A 22,632-nucleotide genomic window follows, 5' to 3' on the forward strand; every position below is an offset into this window, starting at 1 on the left:
GACTGGAAAAAAAAAGAGTAGGGAAGAGAGAGAGGTGGATGATGGGGGGGATGAGTTTGTGCTTCCTTTCTTGTTGTAAATTTGAATTTTCTATTTTTTTCTTAATTTCTTTATTTCGGTTTTTTCTATCTTAGGTAAAATCGAATAAGGAGAAGAAAACCCAAATTAAAAAGAAAAAAGGATAAATTTCAAGAAAATAAAAAAAAAAAAAATAACAACTAAAATAACACACTTAACCTGTACCTTTCGCTAGGTGAACAATATCTCTTTTTTTTTTTCGAAGAAAACTGAAATAAAGTTCAGATCCAAACCCGTTAAAAAGGGTTTCTATTTCTTTGTTTTTTTTATATTTTAGAAGGTTCCTTTTCCTTTCCTTTATACCTTAAAATAAATTGGAAAAATAAAATGTATGGAAGTCGATAACAACAACAACAAAAGTAACTATGTGGTTATGAATTCCCCTTTTTATTTTATTTTTCTTATTTCGTTCTTACGTCAATTTATACTTTCTCTCACCTTTCCTATTTAAAATTCAGTTCTGAAAGGAGAATAAAATAAAATTACCTCAGTAGAATAAATAAAAGAAAGAAACAGAAACTTAAAACAAAGACAAAAGTCTAGCTCTTATAATCTCAAAAAGGATTACGTTAGGATGAGTATGATAAAGGAAGGTGATTAAAAAAAATAAAAATTAAGATACAGGTAAACAAGCAAAAAATATAATAGATCTCTAACTAAGAAAGAACTATTTTTTTTTTCTTTCCTGGTTGACAATATGAAACCACGCAATAGGGGAAATTAGAAATACCTTTTAAAAATTCTTGCCTTCTTATTTTCCTGTAGCTAGATTTATCAAAAATGGTAGAGATGACGGAAGGGGTGGAATATTTTGTTTTTTTAATTTCTTCTATCTCAGCAACACTCAAACTATCCTTCTGAAATAATACTATATTTTGAACAGTATTGGGAATAATTCACAGAGTAGTTAAAGAAATTTCTGTTAGTAGATTAATAACAACAATCAAGAGAGAAATAATAATATGCTGCTTTAAAAGAGCAAAAATCTTTAATGTAGTCTTCTATAAGCGCTTGTAGTGCTTTACTCAAGGATTCTTTTCTTAAACAATATTTTATTTTTAGGAATAAAGAGCGGAACTAGTATCTGACAGGTTGTTAGTGTTACAGATATTTCTTGTGTAAGCTTCTCAATGGGCCAAATAATTAATTTTTTAAACAAAGAGAAAAGTTGTTATTGAATAATCACCAGGATAATATTTCAACACTTCGTAGAATCCAATTATTTGAATGAAGGATATATTTTATCTTAATTTTTTGTCAATACCTAAATAATGGCTGGAGAATATATTCCTTATCTCAACTATTTAAAACAAATCTTAATTAAAATTGAAGAATAGGAGCACAAAGAAATTAAGTCGGAGGTACTTTGACAAACCTGAAAAATGAAAGAGAAGGAGAGTAGGAGCTGAGGAGTAAGAAAGAAAAGAAACTAAAAGATATTAGTAGTTAGTAGTTATGGATCCTTATCTTTTTTTTTTAAAGCTAAGCTGCCTAGCTGAAGATGGAAAAGTCCTAAAATTTTCTTTAATAAATATATGTATTATGACGATATCTATAACCACTATATCTTACTTTCTTAGGATTATGAGAAATATAAAAATTTTAGTTCGGTTCAAAAAAACAAATAAGAGAGTTAAATAATATTTTAGAATTTGAAAAACAGCTGATAACAGAAAGAAAGGAAAAAGAACTTAAAAAATAAGGGAAAGAAGAAAATAGAAGCCCTTTTTTTTAATCATTCCAAAGAAAAAGAATGCATAACTGAAAGGAAAAGAGAATATCTAGAAAAAATCAGTTGTAAACAGGAGACCACCCCACTCGTTAATATAACACAACCTCTCTAGAATTACTTAGAGAAGAAGGGTTATATATCTGTATATATACTATTTTTTTTATGATCAGCAGTCGAAGCAATTTTTTTTAATTGATATTTTGGCCTTGATTTTTTTTTTTCTATAACTGTTGTTGTTTCTGTCGTTTTGATTCCCCTACGTCTTCGTTCTTTGAGCTTCTAGCCCCAGGAGAAGTATAAATAAAAATTTCTTAAAAAGGAACACAGATAGGGTTGTAAGCAGCGATGATTGAAAATAAAATTAAAGGAAAGAAGGGAGGAACCATAATTTTTGAATACATCATCTAGTTGATCAGCATTTCTCACAGAATAAAATAAAGACAAAAAAATACCTCTTTACAATACTGTAGCGGAGCGTCTTCATTTTTTGAAGAGGCTATTCATTACCGTAGCCATAGGAATATCCCATATCTTGAAGATGAGGTAGAAGGGGGTAGGTTGAAGTCGGAGAAGCAACGCTGTCCCTTTACGTAACCATCTAATAACAGTTTATCTAATTATTATTTATTTTTTTTGGTTGTTTTTTTTTTGTATCTTTTAACAGCAATCTCTCTCTCTCCATAGTGTGGATTCTCCGAGAACTCTTCAATATTATTACTGAAAACCATCATATAAACAAAATAAAGGGAATCTAGTATTTAGTAGATAAAAAGTGATAAATAATAAGACATGAGAAAAAAAGTGAGAAGCTAGCTAACCATCCAGGGGAAATTGCCGCAGTTGTAATAAGTTGCTGCTAAGTTTCTTGGGGAAAGGTGCTTCAGCTTACTGTGCGATATCACAGATATTCACAACAACCATCCGCTGCCATCAATTGTATTTCGTAACATAACTTATTTTTTATGTCTATATCTTCATTTCTTTTTTATTGTTTTATCGTAAACCACTAGGATGTAAAAGGGGAACTTATGCTACAGTTCGTTCTTGCATAGTAACTAATACCGTTTTGGCAGGACATAAATATATATATATAGATATATATCTTACCGATCGGTAATATATCAGTAATCAGCACACTAACATTTGAGATATTCAATAGAGGAAACCTAGTAGAAATAGAAGATAAACCTACGATATTGTTTTGCTAATTGAAATTAACGGGGGAAAAAGGTGCTAGGAAATCTAAAAATAAATGCCTGTTATTAAAGAAGCCCCCATAGGCAAATATGGTAATCGGGGACTTTGTTTATGATTGGCAGGAAATGTTTAGATAATACATTTCTACACTTGCTTGAAAAAGGGCGTAGGAAAATATAAGTAATCTCGCGTAGAGAACAAAAAGAAGAAAAACAAGTTTTTTTTCTTCAGCCTCTCCTAAAGTTTGTTACCACAAATCATTTTCTAATTTTTTTTTATTTCCATGTCTTAGATGAAGCGAAGGATTCATCTCTCGATGTGTTTCTCAGCAGTTCTCTTTCATTATGATATGGAGACGGGTTTTACATAATTGTTGAAGAAGCGAGGGAGCCAAGTATATGGCATCCCCAAAATTGTGGATTCGAAGTTCTTGACAAAAAAATATCTCTATCCCGGGGCAGAAGATTTATAGGTTCCTTCATCAATTTTGTATCAGGGACAAAATTATATTTTTGACTATAATTTTTAGCTAGGGTGATTTCTAAGAGGTAAGGGAACGTTTACCTTTAGTGAGCACCATATACTAGTGCATCAGCTTCTATTTCGTTTGTTTGCAGGGGCTATACATTGGTTTCGGAATTGTTTTTTTTGTTTTCTATTTCGTTCGGCTGTTATTCTTCATTTGTCAATGAGTGTGTAAACGCAATTAGAACGCAAAAATAAAAATAAAATACAAATAAAGGTATCAATGTTTATTGGAAGACCGAATAATATTATGAAATAAAATATTAAGAAGGAATTACATACTGCAAACAGTAACGGTTGGATTATTTTCATTACAGTTTAACATAATAAAATGAAAATGAAATCCTTCTAAAGAAGAGTTTTTCCAGATTACTATTATTTCTTTGTAACGGTACACTCACAGCATGGCCGTAACAAGTTAAAGAAAGAAGAAGAAAAAAAGGGGATGCAGTGTATTTGTTGATTTATCTCTCCCCTCCTCTTTAAAAGTCCACGAATATCTGATCATTTGTCCACATTGGTATTAGCTGGTAGGTAGTTAAAGATAAAAAAATGTAAGAGAAGGATGTAAAAATTATAGAAGGTCTCTACGTTTCGGTCTGTTCTGAATTATGAACCTACACAACTTAAATAAGAAAAGAAAATCAACAAATAGAAGAAAAAAAGTTTAATTCATAGGGAACGAATCCTTCTTTTGGTCATCTGTACAGATTTTTTTAGCAGATGGTAATTCAACAAACGGGTTTAGTAGCCGCTATCCGAAACATTACAAAAAAGAAAAAACGGTGCTCTTAGCAGAAACAAAACTGGGAGAACAATCGGTAGGTACATAATGCTAGATCAAAAAAAAAAAAAAAAAAGGGAAAAGGAATAGAGACAAATTATAGAAAAAGAAAAGAGTCGATATAAATTCAAAGAGAAGAAAACTGTGACCTATATTCTTCCAATGAATTTACTGATGTTAGTACAGCTTTTTCAGTTAATCTTATTTTCCTTGCTAGTGAAAGAAAAAATCTAGGGAAATTTTATGATCTAAAAGAGTTGTATTTTAATACAGCGTTTCTCCTGTACTGATACAGCTTCATGCTGAAAGAAGGATACCATTTTGTACCAGAAGATAAGCTGATAAAAAGGAAGCTTAGATTATGTGTATGAGTGATACGTAGGAGCAGTAATCAGTAGGTTTTAGATATGGACTATTTTGATGTGGAAATGTTGACGTTGTCAACGTTGTTGTTGTCGTCGTCGTTGTTTTCTACATTCGTAATATTTTGACGTCATATGTTGTTAATATTATAGTAACAAGAGTAATAGCGATAATAAAATATCTATCAACTGAAGTCTATCTTATGATTTTTAAAGACATATAAAAAAACATAAGTTGGATAAAACGGGTATTCTCACCGGACATTTTCATAGTTGTTTGCAATGACAATCTGTACTGTATCTACAAATTAATGTTAGTTTTCTTTTTCCTTCTGTTAGATTTTATTCGATCTCAATGTGGTTATGTCCAAACGAAAAATAGTAAGGACCCATACGACACAATTTTTTGAAAATAGTAAAAAAAATCTACAAATACTGCACCACTTTTGTTATTTTTGGTTTTATCGAAAAAATAAATTACAATTATGGGGAAAAAAGAAAGAAAATTTGGTATAAGGAAGCTTGAAATAATATAATAAAAAATCCATTAGTAAAGTTAGTTAGTGTTTTGTTAATTACTCTTTCTGAACTTCAATTTTCTGAACTTCAAGTATATTTCTTTTCGTTCGGAAGGCATTTTTTTTTTGTTTTCTAGGTTAGCATTTAATTATATAACACGTTTTGGTGGTACCTATTCCCCTAAGAGCCATCGGAAACAAAACCTTAATTCTCTCGGAAATGTACCCCAAGAATTACCCGTTGCGGGACCGACGTCGGAAATGTCTCTAAAATCGACTATTAGTGCGAGCTTTTTCTTCCTTAATTAATTCCCTATCGGAACACTAAGAGATCTGTTATATTTACCCTAAATGTACAAACGGAAAAAATTATCTTATTAATAATTAACATATGAAAAAATCTTGCCTTCCTTTCTTTGTAATTCTTTACTTTCTGTAAAATTTTTGTTATTTACGTGTAAATCAGGCAGGCTCAAAGTAAAAGGACAAATAAAGTAGTGCGATAATTTATTTACTTTTCTTTCCTGTAATTTTCCTAAGAAATTTCCGTGGCCCTCACACTTTTCTTTTCTAACAAACTTTATTTGATTTACTAAAAAGGAAAAAGACGAACATGAAAAAGGGGAAACCGTATGGACGACTAAGAAAATTAGCAGTATAGGGGGGAGCGCGTGCAAATATAACTAGAGTGCTTCAATAAATTGAAGGCAGAGAGAGAATCGGTAAAAGCACGCTATGTAATAGTGACAACGGCGTTTTATTACACCATCTTATCAAATCATTAGTAAAAAAAAATTAAATAAGTACTCGAGACGGTTATGTACAAAATAAAAAAATAAAAAAAAAGAAAATTAAGCAAAGACATTTTTTTATCTTAAATTACTACTAACGTAGCGATGAAAAGCAAAACATTAGACTGAGACAAAAGCTCGTTTTATTTATTGTTTACTTCGCAATTGGTAATTTGTAGTTTAGATATTAGATAAAAAAAGAAAAGAAGAAAAACACAGGGAATACTCGATTTGAGAATGTGGAATATTAGAAGGTAAAAAAATTGTAAGACAAGAAATTGAAGACCCACGTTTTTCACTCGTTTGGAAATATTGGAAAACTTTCAGTAAGAATAACAACTACCAGCTATTTAGTTCCTTCTTTATTGATCTTTCCTTAAATTTTGTTTGGTTCTTTACAACAGTCTTGAAAAAGTTAGCCCCTCTTCATTGCCTTCTTTTCAGACAACTCGAATTTGTCGGAACGATAAATGTAAAAATATACTTGGTTTTTTCTTTCTTTCAAAGTGACCTATAATTCTTGTTCATAGGATTGCTATAATTTGTATGCCGTGAGCAACTTCAACTTTGAAATTTTAGATTGTGTACATGTGCCAAAGTCTAGTTCAAAACTTAAGATGAACTAGGACTAGTAATTGTATGTTTAATCAATTCATTAAGTGCCATCTGCTGATTGGAAAATGTCTTTATTAACCTCAAAATCAATATGCCAGATGAGGGTCGTGTGGATACTAAGAAGGTTGTTGTGTTTTAGTGTTTTGGATAACGTTCTGGCCATGATGAATATAATGGCATTACGTCCATTTCTTTTAAACATTTGTAGGTAACTTTATTATACACCCTATAAAAAATGGGGAACAGAGAGGCAATTATATTTAATAGTAGGCAATTTGTGGGCTTTTAAAAATAAACCTCAAATAGTTATTCAGCAGGCAACCAATAAGTGTCATATAATAGGTACAAAAAAAAATGGTTGGAGACATTATGAGAAAAATAATTTTCCTATTAAAGAATATAGGCAAGCAGGTAAATGTTAGTGGTAAATTGTAATACCGTAAACCAAAACAGGTAAAAATACCACTTACGTAAATAGTCCTCGGAAATATAGACATCATAAGTATGAGGTTTTGCTTTCAGTGACTTAAATTGTTGAAGAGAATAAGCTTTTTTGTTTGTGAGTCATTGTATGACACATTCATTGAACGATAAATGGTAATCACTGCTATAGTTTGTTTTTTAATAGATGTGATAAAAAATAGGTACAGTGAGTAACTATATTCCTGTGCTCCACATAGTAAATTCCGGTTAATAAAGGCACTTTTTCGACAAATAGCCTGTAAAAGGAAAAAGGTCCGATTTTGTAATATTTGGCTCTCTACTATTTGCAATAGAGCACTAATGATGTTCAACAAACTTTAATGTATGAAGAGTATGAGGATAAATTCTTTATTTTCTATATATTAGTTTTTTATAATTTCTATATGGACTAGTATTGTTATCTATAAAGTTTAGCTTTCGATATAAGGGTAGAACTATTTTGTGAAAAGAAAAATTTTCTGTACTAGGATAGACTTTAGTGTGTTAATTTGGGACCAATTCCGATTAAAAAAAGAAATCATGTCCTAAACATTAATTATCCCTGTAGTACTAAATAATTTAAGTACCTTATATGCTGTCTTCTTTTAATTTAATGGATTATTTTTTTCTTTATTTGTATATTTATATATAAATGAACTACACAAGGAAGTATATTATCCTATTTTAAGGATGTAAACATCCACGTTGGAACATTGACTTGAAATAACAAAATACTAATTATAATTCCTACAGATAACACTTAAGGAACATGAAACAGCAATACAATTGAATATGAATACATTTGGATAATGAGAACTATCAACTAAGCAGACTCACCTAGTAAACTCTTCAATCTTCTTACTTCATTTTCTAGGTCACTGTTCTTTTTTAAGAGTTCTTCGACCTTATCTTCCAGTTGGTTCATTCTCTGAAGCTTTCTAGCACGAGATCTTCTAGCAGCCTCGGTATTCTTAGCACGCTTCATAGCGACAGGATCGTCACTTTCTGGAATGATTGGAGTCAAAGGTTGAGATCTCTTCTTGCGATGGTAAGTAACAACACCCATGTGATCAACCTTCTCTTCTCTAGCAGAAGACAAGCTAGTCGTAGATAAAGCTGGCGAACTCGTGGCAGAAGGCAAAGAAAAGCTTGTCTTCTTAGTAACACGGTTGGCTTTCTTAGCGACGGTGTTGTTTAATTTACCCTCTTCAATGACAGGTGTTGGCAAATAGGTCTCTGCTGGCACCACAAGGTTGTGGGCCATTGAGCGTTCTTCCTGTTTGATGGCAATTACAGGACCAGGTTTAGATTCTTCTACCTGGCTCACTAGGTTGTTTCCTGGGAATTCAGCAATTGCAGCATCAGCAGTGAAGACATCTTCTGCCTTGATTTCAACATCGTCATCGAACAAAGAGGCCCAGTTTTCTGGTTGTTCATCCTTATTACCGAACATTTGTTCATCAGCGTAGTCAAACATCGGAGTAGAATCAGTGCTGGATGCAAAAAAGGCATCGACGACATTAGAATCCAATTCCTCATTTGTACTGTCCTTGCTAGTGAATTGATGTTCAAGGTTGGCATCAAAGAAATCAGTAGGGATAGAATTAGTGTAATCCATTAAACCATCATTGTTGTTGTTGGTATTGTCTTGGTTAAACTTACCAAAGACTAATTCGCCAACAACGACCTTCTTCGTAGAGGCGTCATTGGCAAACATTTCATTTTCGTTAGACTTAGCAGCGTACATTTTCATAATTTTTTCTTTGCTTAGTAATTGACTCAAAACTTTCTTTTTCTTTTCTTTTCTTTTAAATAATAATGATTAATAAAAATAAAAAAAATCTCTTTCTCTAATATGATTGATAGGTTATCATTGTTTGGGTTTGATGATTCATTTCATTTCTTCAATTGTAGATATGATAATAAAAAAATATGGTGAATAAAAAGAACCTAAGTGGGTAATTTTTAAATCTATTTGGATTTGGGGACAAAAAAATTTAATTTCTTTATTTCAACATTTTTTTCAATAGTTTAAAAATAAAAAAAAAACTTTAATAAATTAATAAAAAGAATTTAATATAATAAATTTTCTTTCTTTACTGGTACATTTTCTGTTTTTTCTTTATAAGGGAAAAAATAATATTTAACTGGTTTAAAATGTTAATATTATCTGGTTAATTCTCTAGTTTTCTTGGAATTTAATTTAGCAAGACATTTTTTAATTAAAACTTTTATTCAATAAAACGTCTACCTAATACTTCAAAAAAAATCTAATAATAAAATGCTGAATTGTCCCTATTTAATGTATTTTATTATCGCTGGTTCTCTTTTAATAAATACAAATTAAATAATATATATAAAATAAAAAGAAGAAGAGCTTTTTATGAATTAAAAGATATTACGCAGAAAAAAAAATAAAAAAAGCTTTTATTAATAAGTTACAGTCCCTTCTCAAAACGCACACGGATACGAAAGACGGGAAAGCCAGGAAAACTATTCATAGAAATTTCAGTCCTATTTATACTTTCCCAATCCAACCCAAAAAAACCACTTTTTTTTTCTTTACTTGGTCATTTTCAAAAAAAACACAAAAAAAAACGAAGATTAAGCGATAAACAACTATTTGTTTGTGATGTGTACAGTGTTTTCTGTGTGGTTTTCTCCCTTGTTCTTATCATAACACATGATCCAACAATAACTGTGTTATGTGTCATACACAACAACAGTCGTACAAAATTAACACAACTAACGTATACGTATCTCTCTATCACGCACTTTTTTTTCACCGGTACCGGTCCGCAAATTATAAATACTTTTATATTATTCTATACGGTCATATGCATATGTAATAATGTTAGTATTTACGGAAGTTACCCAGATGTGTACTATTTGTAAGTTTACCCTGATATTGTAATCTTTGTTATTTTAGATATAATGCAAAACACCTTAACACCACATGCATTTAATGTGGATTCCACTAAAAAATAACGAATATATGGGGGGGGGGTTATGTTAGAAGACCCACAACCAGGTAAAAAAAAGAAAGAATTGAGATACTTTAGAAACTCTGGTTCTATTAGCAATTCAAAAAAATAGATAAGCTCCGGTTTGTCTTTTGTACGGAGGCTTATTGTAGAACAACAAGAAGGTAATTACACGCATCCAAGAGTAATTTTCTTAGTGGAATCCCACCAAAAAAAAAAGAGAAGACAATGAAATAAAAAACTTGGTACATCTCCCCTACCTTAAAAAATTACGTATTGTGATGCTACTCTTCCTAGCCCGCGTGGAGAATACACAGGATCATCACAAGGGTGTGTGCGCGTAAGAAAAGAATGGTGAATATTCATAGTAATTGAAGAGAGAGAAAGAGAGAGAGAGAAGCCTTGGATTATTCTGGGTACTGCCTTTATCCCACCAAAACATCACAGGTTGTTATTTGCAATTGTTCTATACTAAATGAAAGAGGGATAGCATGTATTGTCTAACAAGACAAACACATACAAAACAACACACAAACTCACTCACACACACACACTCAATCAAGTCTTACAGGTATACTATTCGCGCACACAGACATATAGACAAATAAATAAAATATTATCGCATGAATGGAAGAGGCAACAAGGTATAGTTCAAAGAGAGAGAGAGAGAGATATTTTAGTTATAGTAATAATACTAATAATAAAAAAAAGAAATAATAAGATTCCAATTCGATCCTTTTTTTTTTACTTGAATAACTGAAAAAAATTTTTTTCCCTTTCAATCCTTTAATATATAAGAAGCTAAAATGTTTTCTTCAATTAGCAATTTAGGGATTTGAACTTGTAGTATTTAACTTCAATTCAATTTTGTTTGTAGTTTTTTCTTTAATTCTTATTTTGAAATATAAAACCACATACACAAATATATTATAAATAATTAACAATGGGTGTCCAAGAAGTTTTGAAGAGAAAGTCTGGTGTTATCGTCGGTGACGACGTTAGAGCTTTGTTCGACTACGCTAAGGAGCACAAGTTCGCTATCCCAGCTATCAACGTTACCTCCTCCTCTACTGTTGTTGCTGCTTTGGAAGCTGCTAGAGATGCTAAGTCTCCAATCATCTTGCAAACCTCCAACGGTGGTGCTGCTTTCTTCGCCGGTAAGGGTGTTTCCAACGACGGCCAAAAGGCTTCCATCCAAGGTTCCGTCGCTGCTGCTCACTACATCAGAGCCATTGCCCCAGCTTACGGTATCCCAGTCGTTATGCACTCTGACCACTGTGCCAAGAAGTTGTTGCCATGGTACGACGGTATGTTGGAAGCTGACGAAGCTTACTTCAAGGAACACGGTGAACCATTGTTCTCCTCCCACATGTTGGACTTGTCTGAAGAAACTGATGACGAAAACATTGCCACTTGTGTCAAGTACTTCAAGAGAATGGCTGCCATGAACCAATGGTTGGAAATGGAAATCGGTATCACCGGTGGTGAAGAAGATGGTGTCAACAACGAACACGTTGACAAGGAATCTTTGTACACCAAGCCAGAAACCGTCTACGCTGTCCACGAAGCTTTGGCTCCAATCTCTCCAAACTTCTCCATCGCTGCCGCTTTCGGTAACGTCCACGGTGTCTACCAAGCCGGTAACGTCGTCCTATCCCCACAAATCTTGGCTGACCACCAAAAGTACGCCGAAGAGAAGGAAGGTAAGGCCGCTGGTTCCAAGCCATTGTACTTGGTCTTCCACGGTGGTTCCGGTTCTTCCCAACAAGAATTCAACACTGCTATTGAAAACGGTGTCGTCAAGGTTAACTTGGACACTGACTGTCAATACGCTTACTTGAAGGGTATCAGAGACTACGTCTTGAACAAGAAGGACTACATCATGTCTATGGTCGGTAACCCAGACGGTGCTGACAAGCCAAACAAGAAGTTCTTCGACCCAAGAGTCTGGGTTAGAGAGGGTGAAAAGACCATGACCGCCAGAATCGACGAAGCTTTGGACGTCTTCCACACCAAGAACGTTTTGTAAATTTCTTCAAACTAAAAAAAATTATTAAAATCACTTTTTTATTTAAAGAAATCTTATTTATAAAACTTACATAAATGACCCCCCACACATATCAATAACGTTTTTACGACTGGTATTAAAAGATAAAAAAATATTATAAAAAATTCAATCTTTTTTTCAAATTAAATTTATGATCATGTAATAATGTATAGCATTAGTAGTTGAAGCTGTCTGAACCTCTAGATGGTTATAAAGTCAACAACAGTATATGATTTTTAAATGCTACCCCATTGAACATAAACCTTTACATTTGATAATTTCGATATACAATAAAGTTACCCTGAAGACTACATTTGGGTAGAATGAAAGTAGAGAATTTGGAGAAAAGTAAAGAAATAATTCTATGCTAACGGAACCGGAATATCTATGCTTTTTTTCCGGAAAAACAGATCAAATCGAGAAAAAGTTTCTTTCTTTCTTTTTTTTTATTTTTAATTTTAATTTTTCCTTCCTTTTCAAATTCTTTCTTTTTGTTTCTTCCGTTCAACGTCGATTCCCATTATGAATCCTTTGAAGATTTGTGAACTGGAGAAACATATGACGTAGTATTGTCTATTTTAATATCTCGTTTCTTTTATTTTTTTCTCCTCTTAACGATTTCTTATAAAACCTTTGCCCGGCTGATATTATTAACGGAGAGATAGCATAGATCCTATCAGAATTGTCATTAGCTAATGACTTTCTTTGTTTGCTTTGTTTTTTTTAAATTCATGTACCCTTTGACACTATAATTCTTTGATTGTCCCCCTTTACTTTTTCTTTTACCGCACCGATTTATTAATTGTGTTAGTGTAACTTAATTGTTCTTCATTATTCTTAGATGTATCACTAATAGAATAACTGTGTATAGTGTAATTGATACATGGCAAGTAACAATTAACAATCCTTTGATAAACGTATATAAAGTGCTGGTATAATTTCTTGTTGGTTAACATCCTGCTAAATTATATTTCTATTCTTCATTTGTACTATAAAATAACTAATAGTGTAAACTAATATAAACAATCAAATAAGCTAATTAATTAAAAATGACTGTTCAATCTACTGTTTTCGTTTCCGGTGGTACTGGTTACATTGCCTCCCACATCATCGACCAATTGTTGAAGGAAAACTACAAAGTCATTAGTACTGCTAGAACTCAAGAAAAGGCCGACAAAGTCTTGGCTAACTTCAAGAATGAAAACTTGAGTTTCGAGCTAGTTTCTGATATCGCTGACCTACAGGCTTTCGACCATGTTTTTGCTAAGCACGGTAAGGACATTGAATATGTTTTGCACACTGCCTCTCCAGTTACCTTCAATGTCAAGGACTACGAGAAGGATATCATGATCCCTGCCGTTAACGGTACCAAGAGTATTCTTGAGTCCATTAAGAAGTACGCTGCTGATAACGTTAAGAGAGTTGTACTAACCTCTTCTTTTGCTGCTCAAATCCACACCGCTAAAGCTGGTGACCCAAGCATCACTGTTAATGAGGATAGCTGGAATGACAGTAACTGGGAGGACGGTTACACTGACCCAATGAGTGCTTACTTTGTTTCCAAGAAGGTTGCTGAAACCACAGCCTGGGCTTTCTTGAAGGAGAACAGAGACGCCGTAAAGTTCCAATTGAGCACAATCATGCCTGGTTTTGTTTTTGGTCCACAAGCAACTTTGGAGAAGGGTACCACTACTTTGAACCTTTCTGCTGATATGGTTAACCAAGTTGTTCGTTTCAAGAAGGGAGACAAGCTTCCAGACTTCATGTGTGCTCCATTCATCGATGTCCGTGATGTCGCTAGATCTCACATCTTGGCTTTCCAAAAGGAAGAACTTGCCGGTCAAAGATTACAACTACAAAACACTATGTTCTCTACACCTCTAATCATCAAGAGTGTCACCGAACAGTTCCCAGAGTTGAAGGAGAACTTCCCAGAAATCGACGCCAATGCTCACGATGAACTAGTAGCTCACACCTGTAAGATTGATTCTTCTAAGACTAAGAAGCTACTAGGTTTCCCATTCATTGACTTTGATACCTCTATAAGAGATGCCGCTCAACAAATTCTAGACGTCTCTAAATAAGTATTCCCCTAATATGTATTTAACACTTAAACTTATAGAAATAATAGATATAATTCATGAAATTTACAACCAACTTTTTTTGTATTATGTAGAGAGAATTTTGAATGCATTTTTATGGTCTACGCCATCAGACCACTCTTTAGAAAAGGTTTTGGCAGGCATTTATTCTCTAGTCGTTCAGCCCATGAGACATAAAAATTATTTATTATATATGACTCATGGAATATAAATTAAATACCTAGAAATTTTTATACAAATTGAAATAAAATAGTGAAGTAAAAGTAACACTGTAATATGCTAGAATCAACTAGTATGTGCTAGATGTGTAATTATTAGTTTATTTGTAGTAGCATATTTTTGGGCCATCTTTATCATGGTAATTTGTTATTGTCGTAAAATTGACATCATCGTTTCTATTTTAGAATAAAAATAGTAATAAACTCTTATTAGATACTTCTTCAGCAAAGATAACGTCTGCGTTATTTTATTTTTTTCCTGTTAGAGATTCTATCAATAAATTCTGATATGCAAAACAAAAGAAAGGGGGGGAAAAAACGAAATTGGTCATGTTATTACTATTCAATAATAAAACATTAAAAAGAGCAATAGTAACTTATAATGTTCGGTGTTATATGTCAGAACTTTCATACTTCTGTTGATCACTAGATTCGGAAGATGGATCTAAAATATTTTCTGAAATGTTTTCATCAGTTACCACAGGTTGGGCCTTTGGGGTGTCTTTCTGAGGGTTTGGAATATCACCACAGTGCTTCTTAGTAAAACGCCAATCAACCAGACCAGCTACTATAGCAATCAGGAGACCGATACCACTAAAAACTATACCACCATAGAAATTGACATGCATACTATGTGTTAGGTCACCAGGTCCTCTTGCTTTACCTGGGGGGGCCGTGTAAAACATAACCATCGCCGTATAACTTGGACCGATAGAAATGGCGAAACTAATAATTGTAGTAATTAACGCGGCACCCACACCTTGTGCCTCTTTCTTCACTGAGGCTGATAGTAACAAAGTTGCAGTTGGCACCGTTACATCAACACCGAAGGGAGCTATAATAGTAGAGACAAAAGGTTGAGCCCAATAGGAAGTATGAGGGGTGATTGTAGACATCAGAATGTTTGGTACTAGGAAACAGACCATGGCGATCACCATCATAGTTGGTGCTTTGACCTTCATCTTGATAAGGGTAATTGTGAACAGCGCCGCTGGAATACTTCCGACAGCCAACGGAACTAATTTTGCTGCAACCTCTAGGGGTGTGTCATTTCTTACAAGTTGGAAATACTGCCAGAAAAAATTTGCCCAGATAACGAAACTCAAGAAACCAAAATTAACACATAAAACAATAATCAGCACGTCCCATCTCAAACTCTTAATGGGGACTAATGGGTCGTCTACCCTTGTATCGATCAATAGTGCCAGCACGACCAGGACACAACCGACAGCGAGCAAGATATAAGTGTGTGGTGGGGACCAGCCTAAAGCCGAAGCTTGTGTGAACGCAACATCATAGAGGACCATGCCTGCGATACCCGTTAGCGCGCCCAAATAGTCAAACCGCTTGTATATAGGTTTTGCCCCTGGCTTCTCGACGATGTTATCAGGAGGAATAAACAGGTAAGCCGCCAAGGCGTAGCCGGCGGTAACCATAGCCAGGACCCAGTAGTTCCAAGCGAAGATGGTAAGCTGAGCGAACAGACTCGAGAAAGTCGTACCGACCACGAACCCGAGACTGGTCATCATACCGAACAAGGAGAACACTATAGTCTTCTTCAAGCACGGGCGGAAGTACGTTCTCCCCATGATGGCCAGCGTGTTAGGGATGATCATACCGGTGCCTACTCCTTGCAGTGTCCGCGCTGTGAAGTAGAAACTCACGTTCCCGCGGTCGTAGTAAGAGAACCCAGTGATCAGCGACCACACCGAGTACCACGTCCACCCAATAACTATCATCCGCTTGTGTCCGTTCAAATCACCCAGCTTACCAGACATCAGAATCATCACTGCGGACCCCAACATAAAACTCGCGTTAGCCCACCCGGCAAGCCCCGCCTTCTCCGGCGCAATGTGGAAATGCCTATCGATATACCCAGATATGGGAACACCCTGCACAGCACCTATCAGCGTCAACAGCTGCGAAGATATCAGCACTATATTGAAAAAAATCTCCCGTATAAACGTCTTGGGCAAGTTGATATGCCCACTCATCAGAGTTACTTTCTCCGTGAGCGCAAGCTCACTATCCGTATCAGTACTCATATTAGACTTTGACATTTTTTCTTGCCTTTCTTACTCCTTCACCCATAAAAGAATCTTATATCAAGTATCATATATCAAGTATCAAATAAGCAAAATCAAGTATCAAACATCAACAAGTATTAAATATCAGAATTACTATATAAGAAATCGTAAATCCGTTTACCCTATATAAGATATTGATGTACGAAGAAAGGAGGAACAAAAAATTTTTCTTGACCTCCTTTTTTAAATCCCATCCCCCTCCGTACGGACATTTCTACAGTCTTAATTAAAGTATAGCCGTGTTGCCAGTGCTGTGCACTACGCCTGTGTGTCTACGCCACTGTCTACGCCTAGTCCCTGTTTTCTACCATAATTTCAACAACGGGGGTATCACGGCTTTTGTATCACAACACGGTATTGTACTGTATTGTACTGTAGTGTATAGTATAGTATAGTACTGTATTGTACTGTGTTGTATAGTATAGTATAGTACTGTATTGTACTGTGTTGTACTATCAATACTATCAATACTATCATATCAATAACTATTAGCAGCTATAGATATCATCCCGTACAACGGTAATTGGGCTTAAGTTTAATCTAAGAAAATTCTTACGTTATATTTATGTTATCTGTTTAGTGAGAGTTGTAATAAAGAAAAACTAGGGCGAGCAGCAATAATGGATGAGAGTAAGAGGAAAGGTAGATATAAGAAGTATAAGAGGAAGGGTAAGAAGAATGAGAAAGGGAGTGTTGGTGTAAATGCAAATGCAAATGTAAATGTAGTGAGGGATGAGCAAGTAGCGGAGTGTGTACATGTACTGAAATCGTATAACTTCAAGTTGTTCAAGGCTGGAGACTATGTCAACAGTTATAATCTGAGTGTCAGGGAGCCTCGGGCCGCTAGACATACCAAGTTCCAAGTCCTGGTGCCGCATAACTACCCGCAAAGTGCGCTGAAGGTGTCGTTGCCACAGGAGAGGGTGAACCGCGACACGGTCGCTAGGAACTTCAACCTGGTGTCGCGGAGGTGGACTAAAGATGGTGTGCCGATGGTGTCACAGCTCAACCTGTTGGTATCCACACTAGACGAACTCTCCTCAGAGAACTACCCGAAGTTGCTAGAGATGAAACAACAGTTGTTCAGCAAACTACAGTGATTTTTTTTAAATACACAGACACACAGACACAGACACAGACACAGACACAGACACATGCATTATTAAATAGTTATTATTAGTTTAACAAAAAACAATAGGATAGTTAATAGCAATTTTAACACAGCTGGTATACCTATTTCAATGATCACGTGAATCACCTGACTATACGTATGAAATCACCTGAGGAGAGTTGGGAGGATAATAATTTCTTTTTTTTTTCTGTTTTCGGTGTGAAAAGGCCCTAGAGATAAAATATATCGCATTTTTGCGTAGAAAGTACCGTAGAAAGGACCTGGGATCAGGAATTTTTTTTATTTTAAATTTTTTTTTTTTAATAGTGGTCTCTGCCACCCCTCACTCATTTAACAAATACAAGAAAAATTAAAAAAAAAAATTTAAAAATAACAACAAAAAACTTTTTAGCTTGAATTGGATTGATCCATATCCCCATGGACCTATAGCACTTGTAATTTGAGTGAAAGACCTTAACACGGAACAAGGAAGGAAAGTCTAGAGAAAAGAATAGAACCAAAACGTTGGGAAGGCGGGGAGAAGAGTTTATCATAAAATAAATAAATAATCAATTGTAATATATTAAGAAAATAAAAATAGAGATGACTGGTGCAGTTTCGACGGCGGTTGGGTGTGCGGTTGGTATACCGGTTGGTATAGGTGTGGTAGTGGCGTGTTTATTTTGGATACGGATGCAAAGGAGGCTGAAACAGGAGGATGTACTTGATCAGGAGCTGAATAGGGCTGTTTACGATGAGAGCGGGTTTGTGAGCTTTGATAACCTGGATACGATGAAGATAAAGAATGACGAGGCTGTAGAGGGTTCTGACGAGGTTGCGCAAAGTACTGATCTCGAGGAGAGCGGGTCGCGACCAGATCAACCTCAGAAACGGAACAGTAAATACTATGTTCCTGCGTATAAGAGGAAGATGAACCAGCATAATAGCATGATACAGCGAGAGCAAAGAGGTAGATCATTGGGGTTAAGCACAGACTCTTTGTCTACTGATGGGCCAATGAACAGTAAATCGAGACAGGTAAGTGTCTACGATCAAATGATACCTGTTCTAAATGATGGTAGCACCACTAATGTTTCGGCCACACCACTCCCTATGAACACAGGCACAAAGGATGCCAACGAGTCGCGAACCTCTTTTTTCCATGCTCACGACGCAAGCACAAATAATTCTTTCTTAGATACACGCAGTCATGATAATCTCATAAAAAATCTCAATAGTCACGATTTCGGTTCGTACTACCCAAGGAGGCCGTCAACACCAAATGTGACTAACGTCTCACAAAGCTCATTTCATACACGAAATTCTTCAATGTTATCATTTAGTAAAGTTGAGAACGCAGAAAATATTTTTGCTACACCTAAAAGTGAAGACATACTGAAAAATGCTAACATTCTTCCATCTGAAAAAATGAACTCTTCTGTCGAAGAAGACAACACCATGTCTACAGGCGAGGACGGCTCTGCTAATAGAAGTAGTGATGTTTATATGTTAAAAAATAACTACGACATGAAGAATGCCGAAGAAATAACAGAAGAAGATCAATATGAAAACGAGTTCACAAATTATTCCGAAAACAAAAGAGAGTTTATAGACAGTTTGAGGCCCAAGATGTAAAATAAAATAACTCACAACCAACAAATAGAACAAACGACGAATCGCTAGTTCACCTTTCTATTCAAAACATTAAATATATGTATCTACAGATATATCTATATTATCATTTAGCATAAATTTATCGTCCAACAGTACCCATTAGTACTTGTATTAACTCTATATTCAGCAACAACCTAAAAGAGACATTAACAAAACATTATGAAGTTAAAGCTATAAAGAAAAACTATTTCAAACACTATGAAAAAAACAAATAATAATAAATAGTCCTACTTGTGATTTAATAATACAATGCATTTTTTTTTTCCGTTGCACTTTTTATTTCTCAATAAAAGTAAATAAATATTCCTTAATTGTATCATGCTCTTGATCAATATTAAGCGGGTATTAGATGGTTGTATCAAGGAACAAAAATAAAATTGCAAAAAAATTGCAAAAACGTTAATTATAAGAAAACAACAACAACAACAACATGGGCGTTTAATTTTCAGCTTGGGTTTAGAGGTAAGAAAAAGGATTCACTATCTTCAGAAACTGTACTTGGCGATATACCCCGATTGTTTCCAATAAATTGATCTATATAGTTTATTGGTTCCGACGAGGTTGCAATTGGATAATTATCTTTCATTTCACTATAACTAATATCCGGATGGTTGTTTCCTGCTATCTCGGGGTCTATATCCATTTCTGTCAAGTTAGCACCGGCAGCATTGTGGTTAGGTGATACAGGATTATTAGCCAAGGATCTTAATGACTCCCAAAAATCAACCTCGTCCTCATCGTCGTTAATAGAATTTGACTCCATATGATCAATATGCTCCTCTTCTGTAACAGCTGCTTTCGAGACTGAGTTTGAACTTTCTTCTCCAGGATGTGCATTAGAGTTGAATATTGATGGGGTATGTGGCCGAGACTTGTCATGCGAATTTGTTCCTCTCCTACGCTTCTTTTTGGTTCTTTGTTGAGAATCATTTAATAAATTCTGTAAATCGGTGTGTCTGGTTGAATCAGAGGACCCTAATTGTGGTCTTACAGCAGCTGATAGGAAAGTAAAGTGAGTCATTCGGTTTGGTCCCACGTCATGTAAATCGCTACCAGGGGTAGAAAATGAACCTGAAGAACTTCCGGTATTTGTTCCTGGACAGTCTTGGGTACTGGCTGTTTTCTCTCGCTGAGGAGATTCGGTATCATCGTTATTTGATTTAGCGTAAAAGTCATTGGAAGCCGGAGTATCAACGTCAAGACCAAACGGATTAGAGTTTGGAGAATTCATAAAGGTATTATCTCCAATATCAAAATTCATCTTAAAATCATTAGGAGAATCAAATACTGGACTCTGGCCAATATTAGATAGGGGAAAACCCTTCACATCGTTAACGGACTTATTATGTACATTAGTCCTAGAAGCAGGTTCATTAATATTTGGAGATGCAAAGTTCTGAATGTTGGCCCCACCATAATGGTGATGGATGTGCTGATGTATTGATATTTTCACAGAATATTTCTTAGCCTGGGCAATTAATTCTTTTACCAATTCAGAATTACTGATATTACCATTCGATATTGAAAAACCTTGCTCATCTTTTAATGTGAATTTCCATTGTGTATGACTGCTAGAATGTTTCTTGGCTCTTTCACTTATTTTTGTTTCTGAGAACTGTTGTTCCAGTGACGGTGTATCATCTCTTGAATGCTCCAAGAGTGACTTTGGAGATGTAAAATTTTTAGAGGAAGTTACAGAAGAATCTATCTTTGCATCTTTGTCCTCTGCTATGTTATGTTCAAATAGGCTTTTCGTGTTTATCGGTGACATGCTTCTATTTGATCTCTTGTCATGCTTCAGTTCAAACAAGCTCATCGCGCCAGAATCACGGTTCGTTCTTTCACTGATAGTTAGTGATGATTCTGTGTTATCTTTATTAATATCTGAATAGGATTCCGAGAATGGATACCCTTCCTCATTTGATGTTTCTATCCCATTCAAGCCTTGTACCTCACTTTCCGCAGTTGCAGCAGCACCACTGTCTGATTTATGTCCTTCCTTGAGCGCAGCAGATCTTAGAGACACTTCATAAGTTGTTGGATATGTAAATGCTTCATTGGTGGATTCCTTATCTAGCTCTGGAACTGAGGATTTGCTTTTTACGCCATCATTATCAGTAGGTTCATTTTCACTGTTATCATTCTTTTTTTCTTGCATAGCGAGTATATTAGCAAGATCGATATTCTTATTTTCTTTAACAGCGTCCATTATCTTTGGTGGTGCCTGACCCCTAACAACTAACGTAATTATTCTTCTCCATCTATTTCTACAAGTCAAACTTGGTCTATTAACCATTTCTGAAGAGATTGTCCTCCATTTAGTACCGTATTTCTTTACCTTACTAATCAAACTTAATTCCTCTTCCAATGTCCACTCACGTAGTCTCTCCTTACTGCTAGGGCCTAATATTTCAATATATCTTTTTGAGCATTGATCCTCAGTTCTACCTAAAATTTCCGATGAGATATCCAACCATTTAGGTCCTAACTTTTCATAAGCCTTGACTAGTTTTTCATCTTCTTCCGGTGTCCATTTCCCTCTCTTGATATTTGGGTCAAGAGCACTGATCCAACGTTTTCTTAACAATTTTGGTGTTCGGTATTTATTTTTAAAAGCAAATAAGATATTGTCCCATCTAATTTTTCTTGAATAGTGTAAGGAATCATGAATATTTTTTAAATCACTGATCCCGTTCGCTAGACCCAGTCTTACTAACTCCTCATTTACCAATTGTCCTAGTTTAGTATCGTCTTCTTTGCTCCAATAGTTCTTACTTGCTTTCCTATTCGTTCTGTATCCAAGAGACTCTGTAACCGACAACAAGTCAAAATTCTCCCCCTTTTTCCCATATCTCTTCCTGGTTTTACCATTTTGGGCCATTATTTATAGTATGTTTCAGCAATTTAAAATGCGTTTCCGTGATCTCAGCTAATAACACCCAGGTTTTTGTTTTTTTTCAAGCAACTCTTTAATTCTTACCTACCTTTCCTTCACTAATCTTCGTTTTTGGAACTTGATATCGCTATTTGGCAGAGTTTAATATGTATAAAATCCATATAAGATACCTATTTTCCAAAAGGTTCAAAAAAAAAAAAAAGTTTAGCACTAAAGAGTACAAAAAATTAAAAGAATTCTTTATTCTCTTCGTTATAATACCGTTTATTTAATAGCAAAAAGAGCAACAAAAAAAAGCGATAATTCACCACTATTATTAGCAATATGTCAAAATGAATATTAATACCTCTAGTAATATACCTTGTACCTTGATATTTAACATTTGATTTTGCGATGAGCTCTTTTCTGGTAATTTGATTACATTTTTTTTTTTTTAAATTTTCCGGGAA

The 22,632-nt window shown here is 34.7% G+C and overlaps 8 protein-coding genes across 8 annotated transcripts; 5 read left to right on the forward strand and 3 right to left on the reverse strand.

Moving 5' to 3' along the window:
* Window positions 1-7,887: 7,887 nt before the first annotated feature.
* On the reverse strand, window positions 7,888-8,817 carry GCN4 (amino acid starvation-responsive transcription factor GCN4; the record flags this gene model as incomplete). The annotated part of the gene is made up of 1 exon (XM_071052106.1): window positions 7,888-8,817. One exon carries the CDS (start codon window positions 8,815-8,817, stop codon window positions 7,888-7,890), a length of 930 nt encoding a protein of 309 aa, XP_070906727.1.
* Window positions 8,818-10,991: 2,174 nt separating this feature from the next.
* Window positions 10,992-12,077, forward strand: FBA1 (fructose-bisphosphate aldolase FBA1; the record flags this gene model as incomplete). Its single annotated transcript, XM_071052107.1, has 1 exon — window positions 10,992-12,077. One exon carries the CDS (start codon window positions 10,992-10,994, stop codon window positions 12,075-12,077), a length of 1,086 nt encoding a protein of 361 aa, XP_070906728.1.
* Window positions 12,078-12,459: 382 nt separating this feature from the next.
* Window positions 12,460-12,621, forward strand: RNJ42_01943 (uncharacterized protein; the record flags this gene model as incomplete). The annotated part of the gene is made up of 1 exon (XM_071052108.1): window positions 12,460-12,621. One exon carries the CDS (start codon window positions 12,460-12,462, stop codon window positions 12,619-12,621), a length of 162 nt encoding a protein of 53 aa, XP_070906729.1.
* A 523-nt stretch (window positions 12,622-13,144) lies between these two features.
* RNJ42_01944 (SDR family oxidoreductase) lies at window positions 13,145-14,179 on the forward strand (the record flags this gene model as incomplete). Its single annotated transcript, XM_071052109.1, has 1 exon — window positions 13,145-14,179. One exon carries the CDS (start codon window positions 13,145-13,147, stop codon window positions 14,177-14,179), a length of 1,035 nt encoding a protein of 344 aa, XP_070906730.1.
* A 628-nt stretch (window positions 14,180-14,807) lies between these two features.
* RNJ42_01945 (Major Facilitator Superfamily) lies at window positions 14,808-16,475 on the reverse strand (the record flags this gene model as incomplete). Its single annotated transcript, XM_071052110.1, has 1 exon — window positions 14,808-16,475. The coding sequence occupies one exon, from the start codon at window positions 16,473-16,475 to the stop codon at window positions 14,808-14,810; it is 1,668 nt and encodes a 555-aa protein (XP_070906731.1).
* A 647-nt stretch (window positions 16,476-17,122) lies between these two features.
* On the forward strand, window positions 17,123-17,602 carry SMU2 (Smu2p; the record flags this gene model as incomplete). Its single annotated transcript, XM_071052111.1, has 1 exon — window positions 17,123-17,602. The coding sequence occupies one exon, from the start codon at window positions 17,123-17,125 to the stop codon at window positions 17,600-17,602; it is 480 nt and encodes a 159-aa protein (XP_070906732.1).
* Window positions 17,603-18,216: 614 nt separating this feature from the next.
* On the forward strand, window positions 18,217-19,248 carry RNJ42_01947 (Suppressor of lethality of KEX2 GAS1 double null mutant protein 1; the record flags this gene model as incomplete). Its single annotated transcript, XM_071052112.1, has 1 exon — window positions 18,217-19,248. The coding sequence occupies one exon, from the start codon at window positions 18,217-18,219 to the stop codon at window positions 19,246-19,248; it is 1,032 nt and encodes a 343-aa protein (XP_070906733.1).
* Window positions 19,249-19,732: 484 nt separating this feature from the next.
* BAS1 (Bas1p) lies at window positions 19,733-22,168 on the reverse strand (the record flags this gene model as incomplete). The annotated part of the gene is made up of 1 exon (XM_071052113.1): window positions 19,733-22,168. The coding sequence occupies one exon, from the start codon at window positions 22,166-22,168 to the stop codon at window positions 19,733-19,735; it is 2,436 nt and encodes an 811-aa protein (XP_070906734.1).
* Between the last annotated feature and the right edge of the window lie 464 nt (window positions 22,169-22,632).

This window comes from Nakaseomyces bracarensis (assembly GCF_045282275.1).
Source record: "Nakaseomyces bracarensis strain CBM3 chromosome Unknown Scaff8_0, whole genome shotgun sequence".
NCBI classification, from domain to species: domain Eukaryota; kingdom Fungi; phylum Ascomycota; class Saccharomycetes; order Saccharomycetales; family Saccharomycetaceae; genus Nakaseomyces; species Nakaseomyces bracarensis.